We start from the raw sequence: 23,268 nt of genomic DNA on the forward strand, positions 1-23,268 counted from the left end.
AGAAGAACAGACAATTCACACAACTTTCAAGGTCCTCTTAGGTAACGTCTTCCACATGCTGGATAAAACTCCCTCTTCTTAAGTAAATAATTTAACCATGTTTGTGTATAATATCCACATTTGGGATGTTCATCTAAGCATTTCTATGACACCTTCTTTGTCCTCCTTCTGAGTCATTTCAGGATGTTTTAATTCTGTCCTACTCAAGGCTTCTGTATTGGCTACCATTCACAGTTAGCCACAAGGGATGACTTTGTGCAAGCCACTCTCTTCCAGTTCTCGCCTACATGGACTTCACAGAGGGTCACTCAAAGTGAGTGGCACTCCAAACAATGAGATCAGTGTTGAGGTCTCCTGACGTCATGACAGCTTAATAAAGCTGTCTAAACAAATGGCTTTGTCATGGAACTTTTTCCTGTGGGGGTGTATGGTTGATGACAGCACATATTTGACATGTAGAAACTAACTGTATGATCAAAACCAAGCCCTTTGGTCAATGTGGGAATAGAGGAAAACACAGCAAAACAAACATGTCTTCCATCCAAATGTACACAAACATGCATTATTTAAATTCATGGTTAAAAAACTTCTATAGGACACAGTATGAGCCAAAGACCTTTTACTCAACCTAGTGCACAGATTCATGTGGTCTGCAATAAATGTCCCTGTTAAGTAGGGACACGCCAGGCACTGAGGACCTCACTACTGCCAAGAGTATAAGGAGGGAACATCAAGGAACAAGAACTCCACTCTTGCTGTTATGATTATTAGGATAGCTTTGATGTGTCCGTGGGCTGAAAGTGTTTTCAAAGAGGAGTCCATTTGAGGTTGAGCTATGTATGGACATGATAAAAGACAGACACTGTGCTGTTTTCATTTTCGAACACAAAAAATAACTATAAAACAAAGTAACAGTTCTTTAGTATTGGTGCTTTCGGATTATCATTCCAATGCACAGCCCAGGCTACGAAGGACCATTCCATACAGTACAGCATAGTGGGGCTAACTCCTCACTATAATTGAATACATGGCCAGGTATGCTCTTCTGATTTCATACAGTTTGCCGGTTAAGCAGCCATAATGGGAACTAACTGAAAGCCAGAGATATTCTCCTCTGTGGGATACAGTACCTTGATTGTTGTTTTGTCCCCCCAGAGCTAGGACCTCCCCCCATCTCTCTTAAAAAAAAATCCTTTGGACTGCCTTTCCTGTGTTGTGACATTAAAACAATCTCTCTTCCTACTCTGCATCAACAGAAGACCTGCCCGCTGTTGTGTCTTCTACAGATCTTCTATAGATCTAAGATGCACCAACACAGGTTTGTATCATCTTCAGTTAAGAGTATGATGAACCTTGTCAGATGTACTGAATTTAAGATGGCCAATCCTTAATTCCACATAAAAAAGATGACATAATGATCAAATATTCCACATATACATTATATGTATGAGCCAGGTCAAGATGTAAAGGTATTACCCAGCAGGCATATGACTGTCAGAGTCTGTTCCAAGCCATTTCATAAATTCTCTAGGTTTACAAGCTTCCCCCACCCATTTCCATCTCAATGTCTTCATGGGCGGCAAAGCCACCCTAACCTAGACTCTATATGCCAAAAGAATTACATCAAGTGCCACATTCCTGTCTTTTCCCCTTTAACCACGGCCCATATACTCAACCAACCTTGTAAAGTAAAAGTTCCTTAACTCTGATGTGAGAAATGATGTAAGAAATACCAGATGGTGGATTCTTGGCGGTACTTGGAGGTAGACAACTGAACTAATTTCAGTAGTTTTACATCATGCAGAATGTCATAAATTTAGCACTACCAACTTGCTGAGACCACAGCCACAAAGCACGCTTCACATTTCTGTCACACATTTGCTGTAGAAATAATTCTACCATCTACCTACATTAGCAATGGGACATTCTCTCTTACCTTCTAAGGTGGTTCCTGTGCCCAGAAGAGGATCACCCGAACCAGAAGAGTAGCGAGCACTAACAAACAGCTCATATTCAGTGGCTGGTTGGAGGTTCTTCAGAAGAGCCTGGGTAGTATCTCCCTTGACGGATATCTCCTTCCTGTCACCGCCCTCGGCAGGTTTGAAGGCAATGCGGTACTGAAGGACATTTCCTGGAGCAGCTTCCCATGCCAGTTTCATTGTAGATATGGTCTCGTTAAAGACGCGAAGGTCACGAGGAGATCCACGGACTGAAAGCAAAGAAAAATGGATCAGACACTAAATCAAACCAAAGTTTCTGTTTGCAAAAATAAACATAGTTTTCCTGACTCACCTTCTTTAGTGGTTCCATCCACTTGCATCTCGTTCCCTACGCCTGTAGCATACTCAGCAGACACTGACACACGGTAGGTGGTAATGGGGAAAAGCTCATGGAGAACTATGGTAGTGTCCGGTCCATTGGTTTGGGTCTCCAGTATTTCCCCAGTGCCACTCATTGGGACATAGGACAGATGATACCTGATCACCGAACCTGGAGCAGATTGCCATGAGACCCTGAAACTGTTGGTTGTCTCCTCAGTAACTCGTAGATTCCGTACACTCCCTTGCTCTGAAAAGGAAAGAATATTTTAGATAAAAAATATTCTCATTTTGACTATCACAGCATTGGGTGAGGTCCAAGTAAATCTTTTACCTTCTAGAGTGGTCTCTTCGTCAGTTAAAGGGAAACTGTCTCCTTTCTCATACTGAGCAAAGACGTTGACCTCGTAGGCGGTGAGGGGGAATAGGTGAGGCAGAACGGCAGTGGTGGTATCACCAGGCACTGCCATGGAAATGTAGTCTCCAGTGACGTCTTCAGCCTTGCGGAAACGCACCAGGTAAGACATGACAATGGCAGAAGGAGCTTCCCAGGTTGCACGGAAGCTTCTGGAATTAATCTCAGAAAACGCCAAGTCTCTGGGTGGAAGCAGACCTGAAAATAAAAGGTTACTTGTTATGAATGTTTGTCATTAAAAGGCAGTGCACAGGAGTAAATCATGTAAAGGTTTCAAATTAGTACTACCATTAACATATTATACCATAACCATAAATAAAGATTTATGGGGCTACTATATATTTTATTCCTTTCTCCTCTCTGCACATGACTCAGCCATGGGCATTACCTTTAATTACTGGCAGCAATGAAAATCAAAGCGTTGTTGTAACCCTGTTCAGCTAACAAGGTTAGAAATAATGTAAAGTTGCCAAGCGTTGAATGCTATACAAACTAAGTTTTGTGAGTTTAAGGACTACAGGCTTCAGTATCAATAAGCAAAGTGTGCGGTGTGGTGTCATTCTACCACTGGGTGGAACAGCCAAAGCTATACTGGGGTAGCCTTTTGCATTGGTCAAGTCGAAATAGCGCTGTTGTAAGTGTTGTAAACAGTAAGTGATACAAATGGTGTGATAGCACTCATTCAATAAGTATGTATGTGGTTTTGTGGTTTTATTGGCAGACTTTGGTCAAATGAATTGATTAAATTCACAGCAATTTAAACAGTATTATACTGCAATGGTTCACCTTTTCTCTCTGGCTATATTGCATTGGCTCCTTGCCATTACCCTAACTCTTGAAGACTGGGACAACTGACAGTCAGATGTTACATTGTCTAATAAGGACAGTATGGACCAACATGGTAGGTTCTACCATACTGAAGTGAACAAATAGTAGTCATCCAAAAATGTAGCTAAACTCATGGGCATAGTTATTGGGTTATAGATATTCTACCCTCCTACTTACTTCTCTTTTTGATGTTAAGCAGTTCCTGTTCAATCCTTAGACAGATGGACTGAGTCAGCTCCTTTGAGATCCTCTGGAAGGCATCAAAGTCCTCCACCTCATAGACATGAGTGTCTGATGGTTGATTAGCAATGGCCTCCAGCTCTGACCTCACTGCATCCTTGACACCAACTGCAAAGATCTCTGCATCAATATTCCTCAGGCCTGTGGCCGCATCCTTAAACGAGTCTGATGACTTTCCATCTGTGATCAGGACCACGACGCGGGGGACATTCTGTCTCGCTCCACGGTTAGGGATATAGATCTTCTCTCTCACATATGTCATAGCCCTGCCAGTGTTAGTAGAGCCTCCACGGTAGGGGAAAGTGCGCACAGCTTTGACAACTGTACTGATGTCATGGTGGGTGTTGAGGGCAAACTCAGTGTGTGGATCGCGACTGTACTGGACCAAGCTAAGCTGAACCTTGCTGGGTCCAATGTCAAATGAATTGACCAGAACCTCCAAGAAAGCACGGACTTTGGCAAAGTTTTGTAATCCGATACTGTAAGAGCCGTCAACCAGTATGACCACATCAGCCTGCACATCCACTCCCAGAGAGCACTCTGCCAAAAGACAGAAAATAATGGGTTTATTAAAGGCCTTGTATGGCTTCCACGATGAAACAAGGTAACTATTCAAGGAATAGTCAAGGAAGGATGACATGCACAACAAATAATCTTACCAGTTGACACCTTGACAGGCTGGGTCTTCTCCATTGCCATGATGGCTTCACTGGGAGTAAGACCTTTGAGGGCAAACAGGCTGATCTCATACTCAGTCTCAGGGGAAAGGTCACGGACATTGATGGATGTCTGGGTGGGCCCAATGTACAGCTCTTGGCGTTTCATTCCAGATAGCATGGGGTTTAGGTTGAGCTTGTAGCCTGTGATTTCCCCCAGGGAGGAATCCCATGTTACTCTCATTGATTTAGATGCAATTTCTGTGACCTGCAGGTTAGAAGCTGGCTCCACCACTAAGGGGAAGAAATGCAGGAAATGTATTATTAAATGAGCTTTCTAGATGTATTCAGCATCAAAATGTTTGTTGGGCTGTGAATTAACAATGACAAAACTTCCTATTAGGACATTTTCATGTCAAAATTATAGAACCCAATATAATGTAACACATTTGATGAAGATATTTTAACTTACTTTCTTCCCCGCTGACGAGAGAGCCGAGCTGCTCGTCAACACCGGAGCACACCTCTGTGATAATACTTTTCTGTACCTCTTGGATCATGTCAAAGTTGGGAACATTGTACACATGTTTGTTGTGAGGTGTGGAGGCCATTTCCTTGAGTTCATCCTCATCTGCTCCTTTGATACCTGAGGGGGAACATGTGAACGACATCAGCTCATATGTTCTTTACTCAGGGCTGCAATACAGATGTGAAAGAATGTTGACGGTTTTAGAGTATTGCATATGTTAGAAAGATCAACAGTACTTGGTTTTTACCAAGTCAAAAATGGAAATGACAAATCAATGGAAAATCATACGGTTTCCAAGAACAGACAGACTTTCACATGGGAGAGCACTATTTAACAAAACACTGAATAATAAACCATACCTAGGACAAATACTTCCACTCCAATGTTCCTAAGCCTTTTAGCATACTCCTCCACTGGGTCCTGGGATTTTCCATCAGTGATGATCATGGCTACCTTAGGAAAACCTTTCCTGGATCCAGCTGCTTCCGTAAAGACGTTTTGCAGCAGGTAATCTATGGCATCACCTTAAGATAGAAATGTGTATGTTTAACTTTAATTTAAGTAAAAAAATTAAGAAATGCACACCTTTACATCTCTGTACCTCCTTCTGGAATAAACACCTTACCTGTCATAGTATTTCCCCCTTTGTATGGCAGGGAGTTGATGGCTTGGAGCAGGTCTCCTCTTCTCTCATATCGGGTGAGGGGGAACTCTGTGCGAGTGTCTGTACTGTACTGAACCACGGCCACCCGGGTCTTTTCTGCGCCAATGTCAAAGGCCCCTGCCAAGGCGGCGATGAAACTACGGATGTGTTTAAAGTTTTCTCTGCCCACACTCCATGAACCGTCCACCAGAAAAACCAAATCCGCTAATGCACTGACCGAACACTCTGGGGAAAGAGAGTGGAGAAATATAAGTCAGTCAGGAATAGGACCATTAAAAAAGAATATAGCAGGTTTTGATTGTGTCAGATTAGGAAAGTAAAAACTTGTAAAAACTTAAAATGCAGAAAAATCACATCCTTTACTGTATGTCTCAAATTTAACCAATATCTAGGCCAGACGTGCCAATAACGGTATGGCAGCCTCAGCTGGGCCTTGGAACAATATTCTTACACTGGCTCATTTCTTCTCCTGTCTGTCTAAGCAAAATCAAATCCATGACAGTTAGTTGGATGGCTCAGAGATATGCATTCTGACATCAAAGGAAATATTAGCCAGTGCCAAACAGTGGGCTGGTATAGTCATTCCGGCAGACAGAGGCAAAAATGGGGCTTTATAGACTAAACATTTAGCAGAGGTTCCACCAGAAATATTCACTTTATACTTTCAAATCCTACGGGGCTTTAAATCATTGATGGAATTCACTGGAACACTTGAGATGTCTCTATTGATACAATTGGCAGGGCTTATGTAGATAGACTTTAATCCTCATTTCTCTAAGGTCTCGTTGACTCTGAAGTATGTTCGTCATATCTCATGAGAATCATTCTTAAAAGGGCATGTTTTCTCAAAACTCCCTGTCCCAATTTTGAAAATGATGGCATCAAAGTAGGGTCTAGTCAAACTCTTTGGGTGGTTGAGAAAGAGCTATTTCTGAGTGCTTAACCATGATCAAGGGTTTAGGAGAATCTGGAAGTGTGGGTATAGTTTCCAGAAGAATCAACAGGTGGGGGTGGAAAGTGAGCATGTCCTTCTGTAAATTCACACAGATTGGTCTCACAATATGAGCAGAAGACAGTTTGACAAGGGGATATCATATTAAGAACTGCCATATATTGTAACAGTTTAAGGGACAGCACTGGCCTCCATGTGGCACAATGAATACGTCATTGCTTGACAACCCCCTCCTGCTCCCCTCCACTCACTGACTCATAACAGAACCCATGTCTCCTAGCGTCAAGCCTTTTCTTTCCTTTGTTCTTGATGTGTTGACTGGTTTCAATTATAGGAATCAATGTGTGCCCTCCCAGTCCCTGTCTGCTTACCCAGTGACAACCCCAACAGAAGGTAAAATGTACGCCTGACCAAATTATTCCTTGGGAAAAAATATTTTGATGACAGTCATGAAGAGAAGAAAATATATTTTTTTAAATCTGGAAAGCCTCATGAAGGACAAGCCCTATTTAGATTTTGGTTGACACTGCAGTAAACATACTCACTGATTGCATTTGACTGTGGCTTCCTGACTCGTCCGGTGGTGTTACTGGACTGGACTGAAACACAGAAACACTAGGTGAGTTAGCACCGCATAGTGCCTACCTCACTGTGGGCTTTTTCACAGGCAAGAGAATCAACACATCATATAAGCTGGTCAAAACCACATTTACACAAACACACAGCGTTATGCTGCATTAACTATAAACAGAGAGCAATTCAAGAGTCAGTAAACAGATGTGATTTCTCCCTACTTTCTTAGGTCTCAATTAGCTAGATGAAAATGCTACATGGAATAAGTTATACTCTTATTAAAGGGAAATATCTACTTCTATTCCTTTGTTGTCTGTCTGTCTGGATAGTCTGATATTAGTGAACATCCCTCTCATCTTTTATTCTTAATGTCACACAAGTGAAAATCTGCATATACAGTATAATGAATAAGAAGGCAATGGAAACGTTTATTGACAGTATTTAAAGAGAAATCTCTAGATACAAGCGTACCTTTTGTGCTTACAATGACTGTAACATTGCACTCATGCTAGTGCTTGTGTCTTGTGGTAAGAGTAATTGTTCACTTCCATTTTTCAATTGAACATTTTAAGTTGTACATTTTTCCAAACTATCTAAATGAACCCTCTGTGAAGAATGTTCTTACTAGTCAGTTGTCCAAAGATGGGAATACTCTCATCTGGCCCATAATAGGAGTTTATGGACACCGAATAGTCCAAGTCAGGAGTCAGGTCAGTGATTTTGGTCACCGTGGCATATGCATCAAGCGTAAAGTCTCTGGATGGTTCATCTAGGAGAGGGAATTAAAGAGTAAATCAACTGTTGTGTGTGTATAGACTGTGTGTATACACAGTCAGGGTTCAGATCTCCAACGTACTGCAAGTCCTGACTCCCATACTGACCTGCATCTGATATAACTTGTAGTCTGAAGCCCTCTATGCTTGACGAGGGTCTTGTCCATGACATTTCCACTGTATTCTCATTGAGAATTTTAAATTTCAAGTCTGAGGGGGGTTCCACTGCAAATAAGAGGTGACACAATGTTAAATCTCAACAAATAAAACATATGTAAATATGATTATATTTATGATCAAATCAAAGTTAGACGTTTTTTAAAAAGCATTCACATTGATCCCAACGACAAACACTTCATGACTGAAGTGGGCTTGTTCGTTGTTGGGGACAGACACATAGCACTGACGTCCATTTGTGAGGATGACAAGTAAAGAATATGTGACAACATTGAAAAAAGTGTGAGAAGCCATTTTGGAGTAAAATGGCATTTGTTTGAGTTGCTCAACCGAGGAGGCCAGCAACTCAAGCACTGGCATACGCAACATGTGCACGACTCCACGCAGACTCTACCAAAGTGCAAACATTGAGTGAACCATCCAACACATGCTGAGTGCAGTCAATACAACGCATGCCTCAACCTCATACTAAACTGCTTTTACGATGGAGTTGATCCCAGCATTACAAAAATACAACAGTTACTGATTATACAATGGAATTAAGGTTGCCATATAGTTGTTGAAGTAACTCTTGACAAAATTAAACACCATATGTTATATATACACATTGTATATAAACATATTTCAAAGAGGTAAAGTGGTTTGATTCGGTTAAAACTCTTTGCACAAGTGAGTGGCACACATCCATTGCAAACCTTTTAAAAAGAATACACAATTCGTCGCCGGAGACCGTTGTGTACTTTTTCATTGGCAGCGTAATGCATTCGTCAAGAGAGAACACAATTACTGTAGACAATCTAGAGACGGATCAGATGTACTGTAATAGAGAAAGTGTGTACATCAAAATAAATATAGGAAAACATATACAGTGGGACAAGGCCACAAGGCTCACAAGGCTCTTTACATCGAGCTGACTTGATCACAGCTTCATGCATGATGTACATGAGAAAGTTGTTTGGCTCAACAACTTTGATTGACTGGACGGTAGTTTCCACGTACAGTTGGGACCACACAGACAGAGATGACAAACATATTTTAAAATGATATTCTTTTTTACAGCTTCTACGTAAGTACCCAGTCAAAGAACTGTGTGCTAACATTTAGTATGTGTTATTTACATGCATAAAAGTTTGAGTTGTTTCCATTTTTATTAACAAAGTTATCCATTGTCATTTAAAAAATGTTAGTTTTAAATGTGTGTCTTAACTACTTCATTCATTAGATAATAAGCTAAGCTAAATTCTTGCTTCATGCGACTCAGCTCAATTAGTGAAGTTAACAAATGACTTTTCAAAGACAAATAATCTTCATATTTACACAATGACTAATGATCAATAGAAATTAATATTGTGAGATGTTAATGAGGTTAGTGTGACGTAAATTGCACTGACTTGTGCTAAGCCAAGCCTTCATTTATCCACAGTGGTAGCATACCATGATGGGGTGATGTTAGGTAAGTGAGCATGCATTGGACTGTAAGGCATCAGCAAAGAGCTTTGCCTTGTGAGTTCATGCTAGCTGTAAAGTAAAGTAAGAGTGCCATGAGAGGCAAGAATATCATTGTAAAATACACTGTGAGGAGGAAGTCATAGCTTGGGACACACTGAATGCACAGGCAGATGACAAACAGGAGCCCACCAAATAATTAAAAACTGGGATTTGAGGATCACCAACCTGACTTATCAACTCAAGGGACCCCGATGGGCCGCGTTCCACCTGTTTTCTCCGTGAGTACTCATCTCCAACACCGCATGGTAAGGGTTATGGAAGTGTGTGTGGGTGTGGGTGTAGGAGTGGGGGGTAGGTAGCAAGTAGCGATGGCTTGTAGATTGAAAAATGTGGATATGTGGATTGTTTTAGGCGGGGGGATCCCACGTTTGTTCGTTGCATGAGCATGTCATTTCAATTTGTTACAATTTCTTCGACCATATGTTTTGTCAAACTAACAACCTCTGGTTATTTGGAACTTGTGGTTGCTTTTGTTATATGGATCTCTGTCCCATCAGCTCCTAATAAAGGACACCTCTGGCTCCCAGGGGCCGGAGTCTGGCTACTGTTCTGTTAGTAACCTCAGTCTCCAGCCAGCTATCCTGGCCTGAGCTACTGCCAGGAGGAGAGACCAAGAAGAGGAGGAAAGAACACCGACTCTCCCAAAGAGGCAGGACAGATGCCAAAGTAATTCCACAACATGTGCTAACATTAAACATTACTGCATATTAACTTTCCATATGTATTGCAACGCAGCGTTTTTGCGAATGCCCGCAAAGAAGCCCTAGAAAGGCTCTTTGTCTTTGTGCTGTCTGAGGATTAATTTGCTATTCTCGTATTTCATCTTTCCATTCCGTTGGTGGAGATATGTGAGAGTCGACGTTAGACTCCTCTCACGCTGCCAGAGTGCTTTCAAGGGAAAAAAATCAGAGGGTTTCCATACCATATTTCCATATTTGCCATTATGTTGGATTGAAATGTTTGCATTTGAAATTACTTTGAGTCATTTTCTGTCAAAACTCCTGACAGATTGTTAACAGTCTATGACATGTTGGCTCTTGTGACATGTACAGCAAAACGTATTTAATAACTACTTAAACAGCAATATAAGCACAAAATCAAACATGGAAAGTAACAAAGATATAAGTACAGTTTCGAAGCATTTGCTGTTTCCTTATATATTTCCATTTATTATACTTTCTACCAACCAAACTATCTTACATTGCGCTACTTTTACGCTTCTTGCAGTTTAAACCTTTCAATGTATTTTCAATTATTGTACTGTGTTTCAACTATTGTACTATTATGAGGTTGCAAGAGTAGCTTAATTACTTAAAACACTGTATTTACTTGCTGCTTAAAGACGAGAATTATACAGGTTTACAAGATCTTACTACAACCTCAGCATAATTATAAATATGTGATTTAGCATTTTAATGCCTAATTACCAAGGACTTGGCAATCTTCCATATTTTGCTTTGTAAAAAGTGCAGAGGCTTGCTACTATAAAACTGAAACGGCAACAGCCCTGCTAAGACATTAATGGGGAAACATATAACCATAAAATGACTTGTGCTTTACTCTGTGGCCTGCTGTTAAATGCATTCAATTAGAAATTGGAAATTAAATAAACCTACTAGCGTGCTTGTTTTTTACATTTGCCAAATCTGAATGAGAAAATTGCTCAAAAAGTATTGGTTTAAACCATCTAAATTGCAGCCTTAATACGAGTAAATCAGATCTGGATTTGGATTTTACATCAAAGCCTGTAATGAGTCCAGACAGATAAATCTGCCAAAAATATGCTACAAATGAGGGATAAAAGCATCAAGGAATAAGTCAGCAGTCCAAAAGTCACATAGTCATATAACATACACATGAAATAAGAAAATCTTTATTCAGTTTATCAATACAAAGAGTTCAGTGTCCATGTGATGACTCTATAAAGTAAAAGACTAATTCCTATAACACAGAGAACCAATATAGATGTACAGGAGAAAGAAGAGAAGCAGGAGATAAAGAGACAGAGTGGGATAGTGTGTGTGTGAGTGCATTGAGGCCAAGAGCTTTCGTTTACCTTGAGCATCTATGGAGGACAGCAGGGCTGCAAAGAAGGCAGCCGTGGCCAGTGACAGCCCTATTTTCATGTTTGGTCCTGAAGGGTCGGCAGAGCCTCAATCAGTCTGAGGACAAAGAGAGAAAGTGTGATTAGGATGCAGGTTTATAACAACGTTCACGTGTGACAAGGCACCACAGGCGATACATTTATGTGTAATTTAACAGATTCAGCTCGAGCTGAAGAATGCCAAGTTTCCCTTTCACTTAAAGTCCATGATGCATTCATAATTATGTTTTTTTAACGGAATTATAATTTATAGCTCTTATCATTTAATCATTACTCTCCTTTATGACAGTCTGCAAGATCCATCTAGACTCCTTTACAAAACAAGGGCCACACCTGGCTGCTTCTAGTGGATTCCCACCCCCTGAGGAGGGTACTTATTGTAGGTATTTGGTAATGAGGGACTGAAACGATTTTTAACACATGTTCATCCGTTTGATTTTCTTCAGCATGATCGGGAAATATATTGCCCTCCAGCTGTCCTGATCATTTTAGTGGATCGCTATGCAGCTCACTACATATGGTATAGTCTTACCTGTGGTTCTCACTCACTTTAACCCCACTTGGATGGTGTCTGGTTGAAACTCACCATATCATAGGATACTTATTGGTATTTTTAATGTATTTGAATGTATAAAATATTATGGAGCGTCTTGATTGCAGTCTCTTTTGTACAAATCATTTATTTAGTGTCTCAAATTTGAAAATTGCCTCTCGTTTCCTTGGACCAGATCTATTTATTTACGGTTAAATTACAGAAATCACTGAAGGACTATAGCTTTTGCATGGAATCACATAAAATCATTTAAATAGAATAATACAATGTATTCATCTCATGCCATGGGGTAACCCTTTTTACTGAAATATAAGTAGACCACATCCACACAGTACAGTCTGAACTCTTCTGTAAGTTTCTGTCTATATTTACCACAGGCTGTGTGCCCCGCCTGGTGCACGAGCACGAAAACTGCAACTACAAGGGGCCGAAATGTCTGTTGGCCCCTCGGACACAATTGAGTCTCAATCATCTAATTAAAATTACAAGTAAAGCACAATAGCTATGAAAAGTGCTATGAAACGCTGCATGGTTATATCTCACATTGACTTTGCTTTACTTCCAGATTTCAGTTGCATTTTCATTCAATTCAGTTCAACAACGTGATTGAAAATAATCTTTAAAAACAGTCATTTATATATTTAAAAAAAAGTTAAAGTTATTTTGCTTATCTTAATGGAGTTCATCTAAAAACAAAATTGCATCCAGCCGACATGTGGTCAAAGTGTTGTTAAAAACACTGTCCTAAAGTAGCCTACAAAACTTCGACAAAAATGACGATAAGATAAATAGTTATTTATATTCTTAAAAGTGCCGAAAAAGCATTTTATAAATAAATAAAAGCTAGTCAACTCACCAATTCAACCCCCCCAAAAAATGGACCGACCAAATTGCAGAGCAGCCTGCTTGAAGCCTCCCCCTCTAGAAGGTAAAGTAATAATGTCAGGAGCTGCGGCTGGACCCCTCTCTCTTCTCTCTGGCTACTGGAAGCTCCGCCAGCAGATGTCCAAGAAGGAAAAGCCTCTTTCCAAGTGGGAAGAATCTTTCCACCATCGGCTACTTAATAGGTGGGCAGTTCCCAACTCAGTTTACCATCATATGGGTATCTTACGAAATCTCAGCCTGTCAGTTGATGTATGTCCCCCACTAAGACCGATCCAATGTTTGGAAATTTAAAAAAAATGTCCTGCATTCTTTTGGTTTGGTGATTTAATGAGTTTCCAGTGCCAATGTGACTTCACAGCAGGGTAACAGTTGGCCAGACAGCACTGAGAAGGGAAGTGTTTATATGCGCAACAGGAAACTTTTCCAATATATTTACTCAGAAGTCGACTGAAATAAAAGTGTTTCGCTTTAAAAACAACAACCTCTCGGCTGATTGTATCATAACGTGTATTTTTTTCTCACAACGCAAGATGCTCAAATAAACAAAAACAAGTGTAAAAATGTCTGTATATATATGTCACAAGTGTATTAATAATGTAGGAATCAATGAAAAATTGACTTTTCTTGGGAAAAGCGAAGTATTTCAGAAACAGCTGCTACTCACTGCCACGATGAGGCTTCGGACTGGCTTATGGTGCCCTCTAGTGCTCAAACCAGAGACCTACAAGAGATACAGGTTTGGATTGGTGAAGATAATCCACTCGTCTGATTAAAAATCCACCAGTTACAAACAAACTGCAATATCCTGCTAAAATCAAATTCTGGGTGAAGAATGAAAATGTATTTCCTGAAGCACTTAGGCTCAATGGAAGCTTGTAGCAGAATTGACCAAACATCTACAGCATCAAGTTTAACAAAGTGATACAATTTCACAACATAAATATCTTTATTACAATTAAGAGCTCATGATTTGTACAATCAATACATATTTCAAACATGACACTTACTGATATTATTGATAAGACAAATTATTTTCCAGATTACATATCTGAGCAATGCGGACTTGATGAATTACATGCAGCATGTGCATGATTGTTTTTGGCAGATAGTCCAATCCTGTTTCACTGTGCCTTCTTGGGCATTGCAGCACTAAACAGCTCAAACACGACATATCCAAAGCCTGTGAAGAGAGCAGACACGTATCACAGATGTGCCGGAGATACAACACAACTAATTATCCTGACTTCAAACGACCCTTCATGATTCATCTTGAAATTACAGTAATTTGACTTTGGAAATCAGTTTCAGTAATAACATTGGGGTCAGGCATATGGCAAGAGATGTGTCTATATACAATTGACAGACTGAGACATGTGGAGTGAGCCTGACTCATGAAATCTCAATACAAATGCTGACATACCAAACACAGTGAGAGTCATTGTGGCTCTGTAAAGCAGAGCGTCCCTCGTCCCGCCCTTCAGATGGATTGGCATACCGCTATCCTCCTGTTCAAAGAGCCAAAATTGAAGGCGTATAGTTATTTAAAAAGAGACATCAATACCTCAAGGGTATGTTAGGGACTTTGTTTCTGTTTCTATGGTATTGAAATTTTTGTAGAGCTCATCTCTGGTTAACCATAGCAATTAAGTGGTGGCTTACAGTACACTATGCAACGAAGCAGTGCTTGCTCTGGGATTTAGAAGCAACGGTAGGCTATTTGTCAACTATGACTACAGTAATTTCTAGCGCTATGCATGGATCAGCAAAGCCCGCCACACTGGAACGTTGATTTTGCAATGGCTTCTAATTAATTGGCAGCTTGCAAGCATAATTAGTATAACTCCAGCCCCAGCTACAGGCGTAGGTCATTTAAACATTGTAAGGGGGGAAACCCACTGATACTTATCTGTCAGGCTACAACAGGATAAAACTAGATTCTGTCTCCAGAACCTGGGAATAAAGTAGAAGCTTTAACATGATCAGTATAAGAACAAACGAGTTTTCACATTACAAGTCAAACAGGCACATACTTACCTTAAAAGCATGACAAAAGGTACCTAAATTAAGATTGGGATTTTACCTCACACTGTTAAAAACTGTCTTGTACAAACAATGCTTCATAAATCAGACGTTTACTATTTAGGGTAAGTGAATGCATTAATTTCACTTCACATATATAACCTTTCATCAGATATGTCATTCAAAATGTCAGAAAGATATTTCTTTACAAGACTCGACTAAACGTGTGGATTACAGGACTCACATTGCTTCTGATACACTGTTACAAAGATCAGATGGGATATTGATGTGATCATAATGTTTACAGATGTCATCCTTGTCCTCAAAAGCAATAACCCTACCTGAAACAGCTTTTGTTTTTCCTTAACAGAGTTATCAATCTGTCTGCGGGCACTGCTTGTGATGGTCCGCCTGGATAGCTGCTGAAGTCCCTGGTGGCACAAACACTTAACTGAAGATTTTAAAGTTCAAACAGTTATAATCTAGGCATGACAAACAGGGGGAAATGGTGTTAACTATCAAGTGACACAAAGTTAGCATGGTTTAAATGACTTGTGATGATGGAAATGTCTGTAACACTAAACCACTTTGAAGCAAGTGTGCTAAAAATAGTGTATTGTTTCAAAGCTTTTAACAGTCAAAATGGTGACACCTGATGGCCAACTTTATGTATTGCATTTGTATGAAGGATTAAATGCAAGACAGTGAGTCAAAACAGAGGTCAACTATATATATATATATTCATGTCCAAAAATATGTGATGATAGGTCTTGGTTTGGTAATATGTTATAAATTGCACGTTATAGCAATAATCGTGGATGGATTGATGGTGACCCCAATGAAAAGTGTTCGTCTACCTACATAAACATATTTAAAAGTTACCTGAAATCTCAAACTTTACCTTGTTTTCCTCAAAATGCTGGTGGCTGCCTGTCTTCTCAATTTACTGTATACAGCTAAAGGTAAACCTTCAGTGTGTGGGAGGGATTCTGAGTTTCACACGCTGTGACAGATTGACAACATCCCCGATACACGTCTGTAGTGGTCAAGCAATCGATACACATACAGGTCGGTACCTGGAGTATTTAGCTTCAAGCGTATCATCCCTAACTTCAACCTGACTGGATTTAATGCTCGACTTGTTGCTTAACCTGCCAGGTAGCCGGCGTCCTGACAAAAGGGCAAATGCAAAACACATATTATATAACGAGAATGACATATGTAACGTTATATCTTTAATTAAATAACTTAATTTCTAATGATTTGCTCTCAACTGCTAGCTTGGTAAATTAGAACAGTTAAATTAAACGTTTGAAGTTACGCCAGTTATGGACCGTTACTCGTCATTAGGAACGAACCAAGCAAAACTTTACGAAATAATTACACATAATAACCCAAATTAAACACTTAAATGACAAAAACTGGAACTTGTTATGGTGAATACATAGTTTAAACGTTTGTCTTACCATAAGTTGTCTGTACATTTTGGCAATCTTCTGTTGTGTGAAGCTAAGAGGTTAAGGTACAGCACAAGGACGAGCACTGGCAGACTTCCCACAATCCCTTGGTGGCCTGTAACATCCGGTTTCGTGAGATTGTTTATTAATTAACTAGTTTTATTTACTAATAAATAATAATAATAATCATAATCATAATGATGAATTATATTTAAACAAAAAGGTCAGAATACACCCACACAAAAACAGTAGTGGTAGTGCTATGGTAACAGTTATGGCTGTGATAGTGATCTGCAATAAAATCACAAAGTACACCAATACATTCACCAAGTTGTTTAATTGGACCCTAAAAACCTTATAAAAACCCATAAATTTCAAATTTAAACAATTTACTTAATAAATCAAGAATGCAATATTGTAACAGAAGATGAAGTGAAACAAGGAGGGAAACTAACAAATGTGACACTTTTAAAGTGCATATCATTTGGTCAACATTGAAGAACGCAAGATAATCTAACACTCAGGCCAAACTTTAGAAATTAAATAGTTGTTGTGCTCTAATCAGCCTGAGACACTGCCCAGAGTCTTAGAATTACAAATACTGACTATAGTTGTGTAGAATAATGTTCCAATCACTATTACGCATCAGATTGTACATTTAAAAGATGCCTTATGACTGGCTGAGTCTCTCTATACAAGCAGTCACAGGGTAAATGACCACACTTTTTGTACTACTCGTCATGAGTATTCTATGACTCTGCAAGGATAACATACTTCTTGTTAAATATCAGTGGTGCTTTCGATAATTAACAGCACACAAGCAATGATTTCCCCATCTTATATTCAAGGTAATCTCAAAATCCACGGAGGTATGTTAATGAAATATAATGGTACATTCATCAGCAGGACATACTACAGTACATAATACAGACAAAAACTTGCATTAAAAATACATACATCCTTCAGTAATTAGCCATTCGCAAAGCACTGCTAAAATAAAAACAGATACTTTGATATTTTATAGATAAATAGAAGATAAATACATTTTTTTGAAGACAGGAAATGACATTCTCAGAAGCTGACTTGTAGCTTTATGCACAGAGACGCAGACTCTAGCATCCTTCTTTTGCCTTAGTGGCCCTACACAAAAACACAGCTTTTGATGAGACACTGAAGACAATGCTGTCATTACACAAACATACAACAATTACAGAGACCAGTGTATTCACGCTAAAGTCAACAAGCAGCCCAAAAGGGACCCGTTGGGGTCACCCATGCATGCATAGACAAGAAAACGTGATAAAAGAACAGTTTAGTTTGGAATATCTGCACTGTTGTTGCGGGTGTCATATTTATGGTGGATGATGAGCAGTACCACACCCAGGAAGAAGCAGATGGAGCCCACAGTGATGTAGGCAATGCCAAGGAAGGGGTTCTTCCCTCCCATCCAGGAGATGGTGCTCAGGATCATCCGCTTGCGACCATCAAAGCTGAGCACGGGGTAATCTGATGGTCACATGGTTAAAAGAAAAATGATTGGAGCTTCTGGCTTCATTTATGTTTTTAAAAACACAGCTTGCATAGAATCATTCATTTCTACAAATAATTGTAAAACACTAATAAAATAATCATATCACCATATGTATCCACTGGAAGTCAATAAGCAATTAATTTAACCCCCAATCATTGGTTAGGCGTTTTTAATGGTCATCAATGTCACATGACGTAATGTGAGCCACACATTTTCCATTTAGCTCTGAGGAGTTACACTAGTTTTAATATAACTTGTTAACGTGTTGGTTTTAGGAACTTGCAGGATGTGTCTGCACATGACTGACAAGCATCTACAGCGGGGGTCTCTTTCCAGAAGCTGGTTTACTGAGATACATGGATCATTTTGCTGAGTAAAACCCAGATCTCGCTCTAATCTGGAAAATGTGTCAATATAAAATGACCTGTTTTGGGTTTTAGTACTCAGCATAGTCTTCCAGAAACCAGTTTCTTCAAAAAAGAACAGAACTGAAATCAGCACAGTACACAAAACAGACAAAAAGCTCAATTCAATTTGTTCAAATATTAATGTTGTTGTAAGCCAGGGGTGCACAAAAGGTAGATCGCACACCGCTAAAAAGATAAATATATATTCCCCCAACGGAACCCCTCGCCCCCTGAAATTGAAGTCTTTTGTTTTTTTCTTGCCTTGCGCGTTCACATTCCCTCCGCTCGCTCCCACCCACACACACCTACAGTCAAAGACATAGCGGAGGAAAGGAGAAGAGTGAACTCTCCCCCCCTTGCAGCATTTTTAATACAGGTAGATCACTTGGACCTGGTCATTTTCAAAGTAGCTCACAAGCCATAAAAGTGTGGGCACCCCTGTTGTAGGCCTTTGGTTGTTTGAAGTATTTAAGATGATCTCAGATTAATGTGTTTCTACATTATAATCCTACCCTGTGAAGCTTTATATAAAAGGAAATACAAATCATACAAGCCAACCCTGCAGACTAAGACTAGCTCTAGTTTTGATTGTGCAGTACAGCTTTTGGCTGTAATTCAAAGGATACTGTAAGTGATGTTCAAGACGTATTTGCCACTGGGTAGAGTGGGGGTCGTGCTAGACTTCTTTTGGATGATGCGATAGAGCTTGCGAAAGGTAGGCAACGCAGCCGTGCGCATCCACACAATGAAGTCCTCGTTGATAAAGCCGTTGTTGTCAGGATCTTCTGGGTCCAAGTCGAACACTGGCTTCCTCCAGTTCACCGGCTTAGATGTGCCTGAGAAAGAGAAAGGCAAAACCAAGCAAGTGAATGCAACTTCAGTTTTTATGAGCCGAAAAGAATCTGTGCACAGTTTGCTAAAAATCACCTTGGAAAGCTACAGTAAGGTTGTCGTTTCCTCCAGGGTTCCTGAATTTCACATGTTTGTCCGTCCACCACGCAATTCCTTTCTTTACCAGAGGAATTTCATTTCTGCTACCATTGGAATCAATATGATACAGCTCCAGAGTGTCTGAAACAAAAAAACATTACATTCAATATTGTTCCATTAAGTAAGTGCAGATAATGAGGTAAACTTCTGCAAACTGATGTATGAGTTTTGTTATGTAAAAAAGCTTTTAGCAGAAGTGAAACCTTTGCTGAACACAAGAGTAGCAATAATCCTTACACTGCCGAGGAGAAAAATGTGAGGTTGATCACGGTGTCTCACTTACCATTGAAAAGGCTGTTAGCTATCGCCCCGCATGGAGCAATAGGCTGTCCTTCACTTGTACGGTACGGTTCACATTCCTTGCTGGGGCTCTGTAAAAAAAAAAGCAGCTAATGTTAAACTGATGCAAAGGGCATTTATTGAAATTCCTGCAAGTTATAATGGTACAACATTTCCAAAGATTATACCTTTAAAGCAGACCGGTCACCATTCAGCTGGCTGTCATCCCTGGACTTCACATAGCGTCTGTGGTTCTGATAGAAGTTGGATAAGCCATAGTACATAAAGACATTGCTCTGCAGGGGAGGAGAGATAATGTTATAGACGGAGTGCATCAGTAAAGGCTAGTCGGAAGTACTTCAGTAAGCTGGCCCTTGATTTAGTCTTTGGATCATCAGCTCTATCTGTATAGATCTGTTTACTATACGCAGAACTTAATTTGTTAATGCTAATGTTCTCAGATGAGATGGATGTAATTTTACCTCCATTTGATTTTAGTTGCACCTAAACAATGCAATTATGCTAAATTATACATTCAACCTTTATTTTGACTCTGAAATACATTGAGGCCTCCTGTACAATATAGCCGAGTTGAAAAAACAAAGACAAGAAAACAACTATAACAAGAAACCCAATTAAGAAACTTAATAATAAATAAAGCAGTTTAACAACAAGAACAACTTGAAGTAAAATAGATCGACTGCCCTCAAGATAAAAATGATAACCTAAATCAAAGCTGTACGTTGTGACACTGGTTTGTCTTACACAGAAACTGGTTGAGAGCTTTTAGAAGTAATCAATAGAAGCCTTCCGGAAGTTGCTGGAAGGGTTATTATCAGAGTAGAATAATCAATGATAATAACGACTCCAAACAAACCTTGAGTGTGTCTATCGTTGGGCTTAAAATAGATCTTAATGGACATTTAGTGTCAGGAGGGCAGGTTCTATATTTTATTGCACTTCAAGCAACACTACCAGTTTTGAAGCTGAATGCATGTATTATTCATTGGGTGCGCATACTGCAAGCTGGTGCTCACCTCAAATGGCTGTTCCAATGTGAAGGGCACAGAGCAGACACACTGTGTTGTGCTGTTCCAGCTGAAGTTCTTAGCACAGTTGTAGCATGGATTGTTAATGTCCGCACCAGTGTAATCAATCTGAAAAGGAAGAGCAGATTATTATTATCTTTTTAGAGCAGGATTGAACATAATAAATACACCTAAAGATGCATTCTGTTTCATACGGTTCCATATCCATGTACGCTTAGTATCCAGTTGAGTCAGTACAAGTAGATAACACCTAATTCAGTCTAATACAACTATCCTACAATAAATTCCACTTTTATGAAGTTCATAATTTCCCATTTTGGTTGAAACTGTGTTTAAGAGGTGACTCAGTTTATAGGTCATTTTGGTGGTGTTTCTAATATGCGTGTTACCCTATTGATAAAAGGTGTTATTACTAAAAAGGGGTTCTAAAATGTGTTCTAGCCTCATTCATATAAATTGGGTGTTTTACTATTGAGGGGTTTCTAACATTTTGATATCAATATGTGGACAAAATACTAAGAACACTATCTATTATAATGCAATACAACTCAGCAGCACCACTAATTCTAGCCTCCGAATAACCATACACTTCACTTAACATCTTAGAAAAACTGTTTCCATAAAAGGTAACATTATCATCTTCCATTACAGTGTTGTATTAGTTTTAGCTAGTTGGGTGCTAGCTAATAAACTAACGACCGAGTATAATACGGTAATGACAAAGGCTAACAGTATTAGCCGGCTATTAAGGTGTCACATGTTATTTGTGTTATTGGTTGTTGTAACACAACAGGTTTACATGTTAATAGGTTAAAAATTGCATTAATAACATGGGTTGCTGGCGCCTCTACGTTAATAGTAGTCTGACTGGACTGAACTGTGTAGAAACCCCTGGACTAACCTAGGCAGGGGCCGCTATAAAGTTAGCTAGTTAAAAGACAGGCAGACATTACTGTACCTCGAACTCTTTGATGTTGTTTGAAGTGACATACAGGCCGATGCCAATGGGGATAAAGATAAGACCGATAACGAAGAAAGCAGGCAGCACGGTGCCTGCTGTCAGGATGGGCTGCCAGGCTGGTAGTCTTTGCTGTTTAAACGCTGTGTTGTCCGGCTTTTTACTTTTTACAACCCCAGCCCCTGCGTGATTCGCAGCACCCGGGTGGTTTCCGTCCTCTTCCTTAGCGTTGTAGCTTGACGCCATCATGGCTGCAATCCGCTTCGAGCTAAATAATCTACTGGAGTTGACTGTCGGCAGTTCCTAATTAATCCCACACGGTAAATACGAGACGACACGTTAAGGCAAAGAGTAAGAGTGTCTAAGAAGGGAAATGTACCTTCTATCTAATCCAAATATATACTCATGGTAGTATTGATTTGAGCTGTCTCGCTAATCTCATCCAAGAGGAAGAAGCCGGAAGCTTCCGAGCCAATAGGATGATGAAACGTGGTTGTTACATCACAGCAGAAAATGAAGACGCCCCTTTCTCACACTGTATGTTGTGCTTAAACAGCTGATGGTAAATGGTAAGATCTGTGTTAGTGACAGTTTTAAAACTGAATTCCTAGTAAAATTGTTAATTTAATTTTAAATTAATTACTAATTTTGGGAAATTTAATCACCCCTTAATACTTAATATTGAATTTATTGCATTCAAAATGAACTTTGAGAACCATTTGCCTGTCTGAATTTATGTGGTTTGAATCCCCCTAGTGCAAGTGTAAAACTTGACTTAACATGATAACTATTATGTTTAAGTGTTCACAAATTTAGACAGAAGATGTAAGTGTCCATTACTAAAAAAGTTCATTCAGGTAACAGAATTTAAGATAAAAATGTCAAATTTAAAAATGTTGGCTACCAAGGAGATAGCAATTAAATATAAATGGAATTAATCAGACCTTGTCATATAATCCAAGACAGAGACATTCAAATAAGAGCTTGGAAACTGAAAACGTTAAAATAATAATAATTTAGTTGTTTGATTTTGTACAACTTTAGATTACATTATTTTAACTTTAAATAGCTGTATTTAAATAACATAAATGCAAACAGATTACAAAAATATTTGAATGCTATAAATTAAATGGTATTTAAATACAACTTTCTTTGAGATGCCTTAATTATTAATATAATGATGAAAATTGTTTTATATTGTCTGTTACAGTGACTGATATATATTTTGTTTTTATTGTGGACTTGTTTTGCTTCCATATAAAAGCATAACAGTTTCACTTTGTCAGAAATCGTATTGACATTTGGTAAAGATCATGAAATTAATACATTGAGCTCATGCTTTAATACATTTAAAATAACGCGTTGAAGAACCTGGGGCTCACATTTAACAGTTCCCTAGTCC

General features: G+C 39.3%; 3 protein-coding genes across 5 annotated transcripts in view; all 3 read right to left on the reverse strand.

Moving 5' to 3' along the window:
- The window catches only part of col12a1a (collagen, type XII, alpha 1a), a 53,734-nt gene extending 40,425 nt beyond the window's left edge, over positions 1–13,309 (reverse strand). For all 3 annotated transcript variants that reach the window (XM_029460202.1, XM_029460201.1, XM_029460203.1), the window contains exons 1-13: positions 13,148–13,309; positions 11,691–11,796; positions 8,057–8,173; positions 7,801–7,944; positions 7,148–7,201; positions 5,612–5,875; positions 5,346–5,510; positions 4,930–5,103; positions 4,461–4,751; positions 3,739–4,341; positions 2,653–2,931; positions 2,293–2,568; positions 1,937–2,209 (exon numbers count right to left, since the gene is read on the reverse strand). In XM_029460202.1, coding sequence (XP_029316062.1) covers positions 1,937–2,209; positions 2,293–2,568; positions 2,653–2,931; positions 3,739–4,341; positions 4,461–4,751; positions 4,930–5,103; positions 5,346–5,510; positions 5,612–5,875; positions 7,148–7,201; positions 7,801–7,944; positions 8,057–8,173; positions 11,691–11,760 — 2,710 coding nt within the window. In that variant the 5' untranslated portion in view covers positions 11,761–11,796; positions 13,148–13,309. The remainder of the gene's footprint in view (positions 1–1,936; positions 2,210–2,292; positions 2,569–2,652; positions 2,932–3,738; positions 4,342–4,460; positions 4,752–4,929; positions 5,104–5,345; positions 5,511–5,611; positions 5,876–7,147; positions 7,202–7,800; positions 7,945–8,056; positions 8,174–11,690; positions 11,797–13,147) is intronic.
- An 801-nt stretch (positions 13,310–14,110) lies between these two features.
- cox7a2a (cytochrome c oxidase subunit 7A2a) lies at positions 14,111–16,785 on the reverse strand. Its single transcript, XM_029460875.1, has 4 exons — positions 16,662–16,785; positions 15,537–15,626; positions 14,597–14,681; positions 14,111–14,356 (listed from the first exon to the last, which is right to left on the reverse strand). Exons 1-4 carry the CDS (start codon positions 16,677–16,679, stop codon positions 14,298–14,300), a joined length of 252 nt encoding a protein of 83 aa, XP_029316735.1. The 5' UTR covers positions 16,680–16,785; the 3' UTR covers positions 14,111–14,297.
- A 185-nt stretch (positions 16,786–16,970) lies between these two features.
- Positions 16,971–22,351, reverse strand: tmem30aa (transmembrane protein 30Aa). The gene is made up of 7 exons (XM_029461326.1): positions 21,867–22,351; positions 20,897–21,016; positions 20,048–20,155; positions 19,864–19,951; positions 19,518–19,661; positions 19,217–19,426; positions 16,971–18,158 (listed from the first exon to the last, which is right to left on the reverse strand). Exons 1-7 carry the CDS (start codon positions 22,113–22,115, stop codon positions 17,965–17,967), a joined length of 1,113 nt encoding a protein of 370 aa, XP_029317186.1. The 5' UTR covers positions 22,116–22,351; the 3' UTR covers positions 16,971–17,964.
- Positions 22,352–23,268: the final 917 nt, after the last annotated feature.

The sequence above is a fragment of the Cottoperca gobio genome, chromosome 22 (genome assembly GCF_900634415.1).
Source record: "Cottoperca gobio chromosome 22, fCotGob3.1, whole genome shotgun sequence".
Taxonomy (NCBI): Eukaryota; Metazoa; Chordata; class Actinopteri; order Perciformes; family Bovichtidae; genus Cottoperca; species Cottoperca gobio.